The sequence below is a fragment of the Pollachius pollachius genome (assembly GCF_949987615.1).
Source record: "Pollachius pollachius genome assembly, chromosome: 17".
Taxonomy (NCBI): Eukaryota; Metazoa; Chordata; class Actinopteri; order Gadiformes; family Gadidae; genus Pollachius; species Pollachius pollachius.
In genome coordinates this window covers 4,723,231-4,731,671 of record NC_136950.1, presented here as the reverse complement: position 1 = coordinate 4,731,671, position 8,441 = coordinate 4,723,231, and the positions used below count along the sequence as shown (strand labels likewise).

At 40.4% G+C, this 8,441-nt stretch overlaps 1 protein-coding gene across 1 annotated transcript; it reads left to right on the top strand.

The window, feature by feature from the left end:
- Positions 1-1,258: 1,258 nt before the first annotated feature.
- Positions 1,259-6,306, top strand: LOC307088476 (phospholipid scramblase 2; the record flags this gene model as incomplete). Its single annotated transcript, XM_079754374.1, has 6 exons — positions 1,259-1,327; positions 1,517-1,559; positions 1,914-2,134; positions 4,323-4,484; positions 5,399-5,560; positions 5,889-6,306. The coding sequence occupies 6 exons, from the start codon at positions 1,259-1,261 to the stop codon at positions 5,919-5,921; spliced, it is 690 nt and encodes a 229-aa protein (XP_079610500.1). The 3' UTR covers positions 5,922-6,306.
- Positions 6,307-8,441: the final 2,135 nt, after the last annotated feature.

The following is an 8,441-nucleotide window of genomic DNA, read 5'->3' as shown; positions in this document are numbered from 1 at the left end:
GGGATATACAATGACGTCGAACCAATGCGATTATACTCATAGTCTTGCGCTTTGGGTGCTGTCTGGTGTGGCCTGTTATTTTCCATCCCGAGGAATATATTTTGACTTGTAAGTATAATCTCCGGCAATGGATAACTTTCAGATTCGTATCAATTTAAAACTTGATCATCATATCATGGTATTTTCAGTCGGTGTCAAAACGTATCCCTACCAGACACTACTGGGCACGTTTTGCATCATTGCAGCCATCGCAACGAAGCCTTGAAATATTCATTAGTCAGCTAGCGAAATATTAGTGACACGATCAGCCACTATCGCGGTTAGTTGCGTGAATAAACGCTGTAGGTAATGCATTAACTGTTATGGTCTTCATCACTATTTATACTGCGTACGATATGTGTATATTTTGACCAACATAGAGGCGCGCCCCCTACTCTATAGTAATTGGATTTCAGTTGGCTCGCCAACTCACAACCAGTCAGAGTTCCAAATATAACCCTGATGATAGTGTACCGAGGTGTGTGTTTTATGCTTGGTGTAGCTGAAAATAGAGCCATGTATTTCTGTGGTGTATTGTGTAACTGAACACATTGGTGAATTCACAAACAATGTATTCATTGTTTTTGGTTTGTTTACATTCATTGTGTGTCTGTAAGCGTTTCGCATTTCATTGTGTACAGAATGTGAACAGACAGTAGATGGCGCCACATCGCCACTCCAAAAATAGTCTATTAAGTGTTATTATTACACGGGTCTTCTCAATGCCGTGGAACGCTCCGTTCACTTGCATGGGCCCTTCACAGCTTCCGGTGGTGAATTATATTTGATAGTTCACCGTTGCTTAGTATAATTGACCACTGTCAAGGAAAGTGGATTTTTTTTTGCCGTCTTTCGTATCACTCCGCAAGTAGTCCGGTAATTTATTAACCCCAGCGTATTCGGTTGCTAAGCGACGTCAACGTCTTTCGGACTATTTCTTTGATCAACACTACGAATGGTAATTGTGAAAAGACACACCTTGTGAAGTTATTTTTTTGGTTTTGGCGAGTAGCTGTGTAATAAGCGAGATAATGTATAGAACGTCGCCGGTCATTATCGAAAATAAGCCCCTTCAGGGCGAAGCAGGACACCTCCGCTTCGCGTCGGTGACCGGTTCGCCCTGTCGGGGCTTATTTCCCCGATAATGACCGGCGTTCTATACATTATCCCTTACATACTAATTATGTATATTTTAGGTCATCAAAAAGTGTATTCCAAAATGAATATGTATACCGTGCCCCCCCCTGGAATACCTGGATGCCCTCCTGGACTAGAATATTTGACTCAGGTAAATTTATTTTATTTTCAGCATTGCTTTATAAAGAAGAAAATCGTTCTTTATTTTCAGTTGTACATCTCTCTTTTTTATATAAATAGCAAATAATATCTCATCTCTTTTTTTATGTCTAGCAATTGACCATCCTGATTAGTAATTAAAACATGTGTTTTTATCTCTCTCCTCTCCTCCATTTTCTAGGTGGACCAGCTACTCATCAAGCAGAAAGTTGAACTAATTGAAGGCAAGTTATTTTCACTACCTCCATAAATATAAGTGTATCTTATCGAAGAACACCCAGGATGTACCTCATTAATCCCAGACGGGGAATGTGGGTGGCTCAGGATTGTGTTTGGGACAAGACCAGCACCTCAGTACACACTATTGACAGTTGAGGCAAACAGGATGCTACCTTTTAGACCAGATCTATCGTTGACAGTGTGTCCTCATCCTCATCTTCAAAACCGCTTAGCAGCTCTAGCGGGGGGCCCCAGACTTCCCTTTCCCGGGCCAATGGTGACAGCGTGTGGCTACAGCAAAAGAGAACCAATCAAAGTAAGTCAAAACAAAGCTAACTCCATCTCCTCTCTCTCCCCAGCGCTGGTGGGCTTCGAGAGCAACAACAAGTACGAGGTGCGCAACTCGCTGGGGCAGAACGTGTTCTACGCCGTGGAGGAGAACGACTGTCTGAGCCGGCAGTGCTGCGGCCCGCTTCGCTCCTTCACCATCCGCGTGCTCGACAACTACGGCAACGAGATCATCACCGTCAGCCGGCCCCTCAAGTGCATGTCCTGCTGCTTCCCCTGCTGCCTGCAAGAGGTAGACCCCCACGAGGTCCTCTTTCTGGCTGACCGGCTCTAGATGTGGGGGACGCAGCGAGACCAGGGGATGTTTATGGAGAGTTAGAATGGCACTACCTGAGTCTTTCGATGGCTAACACTTGGTGATCATGAGTAGATGATCAGAAAGACAGGAAATACATATTAGAATATTGTTAAAATTGGTAAAAAATAAAATATATATATATTTATATACAGTGGGGCAAAAAAGTATTTAGTCAGCCTCCAATTGTGCAAGTTCTCCCACTTAAAAAGATGAGAGAGGCCTGTAATTTTCATCATAGGTATACCTCAGCTATGACAGACAAAATGAAAAAAAAAAATCTAGAAAATCACATTGTCTGATTTTTAAAGAATTTATTTGCAAATTATGGTGGAAAATAAGTATTTGGTCAATAACAAAAGGTCATCTCAATACTTTGTTACATGCCCTTTGTTGGCAATGACAGAGGTCAAACGTTTTCTGTAAGTCTTTACAAGGTTTTCACACACTGCTGCTGGTATTTTGGCCCATTCCTCCATGCAGATCTCCTCTAGAGCAGTGATGTTTTTGGGCCACACGGACTTTCAACTCCCTCCAAAGATTTTCTATGGGGTTGAGATCTGGAGACTGGCTAGGCCACTCCAGGACCTTGAAATGCTTCTTACGAAGCCACTCCTTCGTTGCCCGGGCGGTTTGTTTGGGGTCATTGTCATGCTGAAAGACCCAGCCACGTTTCATCTTCAGTGCCCTTGCTGATGGAAGGTGGTTTTCACTCAAAATCTCACGATACATGGCCCCATTCATTCTTTCCGTCATACGGATCAGACGTCCTGGTCCCTTGGCAGAAAAACAACCCCAAAGCATGATGTTTCCACCCCCATGCTTCACTGTAGGTATGGTGTTCTTTGGATGCAACTCAGCATTCTTTCTCCTCCAAACACGACGAGTTGAGTTTTTACCAAAAAGTTCTATTTTGGTTTCATCTGACCATATGACATTCTCCCAATCCTGTTCTGGATCATCCAAATGCTCTCTAGCAAACTTCAAACGGGCCCGGACATGCACTGGCTTTAGCAGGGGGACACGTCTGGCACTGCAGGATTTGAGTCCCTGGCGGCGTAGTGTGTTAGTGATGGTAGCCTTTGTTACTTTGGTCCCAGCTCTCTGGAGGTCATTCACTAGGTCCCCCCGTGTGGTTCTGGGATTTTTGTTCACCGTTCTTGTGATCATTTTGACCCCACAGGGTGAGATCTTGCGTGGAGCCCCAGATCGAGGGAGATTATCAGTGGTCTTGTATGTATTCCATTTCCTAATAATTGCTCCCACAGTTGATTTCTTCACACCAAGCTGCTTACCTATTGCAGATTCAGACTTCCCAGCCTGGTGCAGGTCTACAATTGTGTTTCTGGTGTCCTTTGACAGCTCTTTGGTCTTGGTCATAGTGGAGTTTGGAGTGTGACTGTTTGAGGTTGTGGACAGGTGTCTTTTATACTGATAAGGAGTTCAAACAGGTGCCATTAATACAGGTAACAAGTGGAGGACAGAGGAGCCTCTTAAAGAAGAAGTTACAGGTCTGTGACAGCCAGAAATCTTGCTGGTTTGTAGGTGACCAAATACTTATTTTCCACCATAATTTGCAAATAAATTCTTAAAAAATCAGACAATGTGATTTTCTGGATTTTTTTTTTCATTTTGTCTCTCATAGCTGAGGTTTACCTATGATGAAAATTACAGGCCTCTCTCGTCTTTTTAAGTGGGAGAACTTGCACAATTGGTGGCTGACTAAATACTTTTTTGCCCCACTGTATATATATACATATATAAAAAGAAGACATTTCAGTGTATTCCAGCTTCTTAATATTTTCACCAATCGCAAAACTAGTGGTTTTGGTGTATCTGACATGTATGTATATGAGCCAGGATTGACGATTTTCAGCAGTTAAATAGTATTTGTTTCAAGCTGTACACTTTCTTGTAAAGTTTTGATTTGGTCATCATTTCAAGGGGTAACGTGCAAAGGGCATCAAAGAGTGGCTGAAATAAAAATTGTAACCGTCTTTTGGTTTTCAACTATTTTAGGAGCAGCTTGGGGCGTTTTAAACTTCTAGATCTGAAACCAGTTACTAGTTTGAAATTAGGTTGGCATTTGTCATTTTACAATGAATGTGCATCTCTGTCTTCTCAGCTGGAGGTGCAGGCCCCCCCAGGGAACACCGTGGGCTATGTGCTTCAGCAGTGGCACCCGTTCTCCCCAAAGTTCATCGTGCAGAATGAGAACCGGGAACCTGTCCTGAAGATCAACGGGCCCTTCTGTGGATGGAGCTGCCTGCCAGACGTCGACTTCGAGGTGAGCTCATCAGAACCTTAATGCTAGGGGAGGCAGTGTGGAGAAACCAGCCAGAGTAAGCTAGGTTTAAGAAGGGTCCAACCAAAGTACATCCCTTACTTCAGGCCTCCCTCCAAAGCCATGTCCTTATAAAACATGACACCGTTTTTAGCTTCAGCAATAGGTATTCCTAGCCTTGTGGAAGATTCTGAAATGATTGCAGTGTTTCCCCAGAAAATGTCTTAGTCAAGGTGGTCAAAGAGCGGGGGGGGGATACTTTTGAACAGTATCACCAATGCATTATTCATCTTTATTTTTTGTACCTGATGGAAGTATGTTTTCTTTCCTTACGGGAGTTTTGAACTTTGTTAATGCATAATAATAATAAAAATTATATATATATATATATATATATATATATATATATATATATATTTTATACATTGGTAGTCAAGGTGGGGCCCTATTGTTGTTAAGCCTTATTGTTGATAAGCCTTAACAGTACAGTGCTGGGGGAAACACTGTGATTGGACGGGCTTATTACAGGCCTGCATCAGCCAGAGATACCATATTAATATTTTCTCTTTGTCAGAGCATTATTTTTATTGATTGCTGTCGAGATTTAGAGAATCTTTAGAGAAGCCTTTGACCAACAGTCATCAGGAAGCCAGGGTCAACTCTGACACCACCTTATTTGCATTATGAGATGTTCTTTTCTTGTTAAGAATAGGATTGGCTGTTTCAGTGATCTGCATGGCTACTTGCCATGCACTGCTGGTTTCTTTGGAAGCTAAGCAGTGCTTGCCGGTTCCATCCTTGATAGGAGACCAGAATGTGCAGGGGGGGGGCAGAGCTCCTCCCTTGGCCTATGTCATATCCCCAATGCCCACCCAAGACAAATGGCCGCGTTCACTCTCTACTAATTTCCCCCCCAGATCCTGACCATGGATGAGGTCAGCAAGATCGGGAAAATCAGTAAGCAGTGGACCGGACTCCTGCGGGAGGTTTTCACGGATACAGACAACTTTGGGATCCAGTTTCCCATGGACCTGGATGTGAAGATGAAGGCCACGATGATAGGGGCATGTTTTCTCATCGTGAGTAGGACCGTTGCTTTTTTATTTGGTTAACATACAGCCTTGAATACAGTCTTATTGTGTAGAATACAATTATAATAATAATCAAATATGCCTTGGTTTACTATATGGTAGACCACTTATCTTTAGCATTGTATGTCAAGAATGGCCATTGTAGTTAGATAACCTTTGGCAAAAAGGTATTGGATTCAATTCCCTTTGCCCTCAGCCTGTATGTGTAGGCAACCTTGATCAAGATGCAGATGTATCTGAGTCCACTTTTGCTGGCCAAAGGGCAAAATAGTTAACAATATATTTTTCTTCCACTTTTTTATGCTCATTTTCCCAGGATTTCATGTTCTTCGAGACCAACAACGTCTAGGTGTGAAATTCAAGAGCCGGTACACCACATTAATGGAAGAACAAGGCCATAAAGCAATTCCTAAACTTAAGTCAACTTTCACCATGGCTGCTTTATAGATGAGACCGAAAGCTATCTGAAGGGGAGAGTTTTAGTGGGAGCAAATGAACTGATGGATTTCTCCAGTCTGAGTATGTCAGGTCAGAGGTGGGAAGATTGTTTCTTCTGAGTATAGCGCTCGCCATTACTGTCAGTGAACAGTGTGGTAATAATAGATATCTGCTACATTATTTTGGCTACTAACATGTAAACGTTGTTGTTGTAAATGTCGAACGATTAGCGATAGCGATTGGCGTTGAAATAGTGCCTGATGCTGCCCAGGGATCCTCCTATGGCATACCTGCGATCTAAGTCATCTCCCGTTTTCTTGAGATAGAAGGGCACTGAATATGTGTTGGGAGAAAAGCTGAATTCACCTCAGCTTTAAAATCACATGACACTGTGCAACAGTGATATTGGCTGCGGTCGAATAGCCCCTTTCGCATGGGATATTTCCTTAGGACCCGGAAGTATCTAAGCGGCATGCAATGATAACATCTTTTTGATTTCTTCTAAACGCTAAGAAGCTTCAATGCTCCCTCTCTCTTTTCTCCTTTAGCAAAGAGACCATCTTTTATGAAAGATTATACCGTCCCATAATTCCTGAAATGCGTAAAAAGTTACACATCATTCGGTCCTTCACAAAAACAAACGATCGACTAGAGCGACAATAATTTCCAATCAATCATACTAATTGTGATTCATGTCGATAAATATGAGGAGGGTGAGCAGCCATTGTCAATGTGACAACCATTTCGTTTTACTTTTGTGACTGTGAGTTTTTTTAGAATTTCTTATTTAATTTCCAACCTTTGTATTGAAGTTCTATTTTTTAACCAGGTTGCCCATGTTTATACAGCCTGCATGAAACAACATGCGCCAATTGTAGTCCCTCTTCGGAAGATAGTTTCACCACACAGTCCCACGTCCACAACAACATGACGATTTTAAACACCACATTATTATATCAGAGTGGCTATATTATGCTTATTCTATATCCGTTTTTTCCACGCACATATAGGAAAAATCCAATGTCCTACTTGAAAACAACACACTGCCATCGTATATCTAGATGACTACAATACATAATACAGTATAATATTTTTTCGATGTTAAGCATTACAGATCAAATGTTAATCACAATTTTATAGTTTTTGTTGGTTATTTATTTATATTTATTTATTGATGTTTATTAATTCATTGTTAAAATAATAAATGTGCCTACTTTTGTTTGCTTGATGTTATATTTAGGGGTTGATTTTGCCGTAAAATCTACATTTTCTTTTACCAATTTTGTTATTTGTTAGCTTTTTTAATGTAACTAATTTATAAATGATTATTTTCGTTTTTGTAGACTGTTATTGTGTATTTTGGTACAAACTCAGGTTTAAGTGCATGTAATTATAATTTTGTTCTCTATGCACTCAACTGCTACTAACACACAAAGAAATTATTTTGAAGGCTTTTACATTAAAATTATTTTACATCTGACCAGTCTCATACTCTGATACCTGAAAAACAGTTGAATGGTACGGATGAGGTTTAGGGCCACCATTTTTTTGAGTTCTGAGTTTAAAGCCAGAATTCTGAGAACTAAGGCTGATTTCTGAGATTAGTGTCAGAATTTTGGAGGAACCGAGTTCAGTGAGAGTCTTTTTGTGACATACAGGATGGGAACCACGAGCTGACCAAATAAATCGGATGGTGGCAAGTGATCGAGGGGGTCAAGTAGAAGAAAGGGAAAAAAAATGTTTTAAATTCTGACTTTACTTTCATAATTCTGACTTTAATCTCAGAATTCTGACTTGAAAATCTATGTGGCCCTAATCCTCTTCTGTAGAATGGTAATTTTTGTTAATAACTTGTGAACGATAAATGGTGCTCACCTCTGATGATGAGCCTATCCTTGAAATTGTGCCTTGAATTGTACGATTAATTTTTCAAATCAAGAGAGTTGACGTTTGTCTTAAAACTTTGAAGCAAAATTTAGTTTAGTGTGAAACCGCTCAGTACAATAGGTCTCTCGTTTCACATCCCGGTTCGAAAGCACAGGCATTGCTTTAACGTTAGCTTCAGCGGCTCAGGGTGTTGAGAGAAAGTTACAAAGTCATTTCTTTTCTAATTACTCAATTTTAACAGTCTCATAATTCAGTATTAGTATTATGACAAACTGTGACTTTCTTGACACACAAAATTGTCTTTAAAATTGCCAAACATCTTTTTGTAATTCACGGCATAATTCAAATGGGATCTAATATTATTTTGCCAAAATCTTGGGTTTGACTTACTCACCTACACTTTTTTTTTAAAACTTTTTTTTGTATTTATAGAATTGAAATATACTTTTGTCTAGTTATTCTTTTATTTTATCTCCAAATAAGGCCTTCAATGCTGTTTTATTAAGTGTAACATTTTTTATCAAATATAACAAGTCGGTTTTCT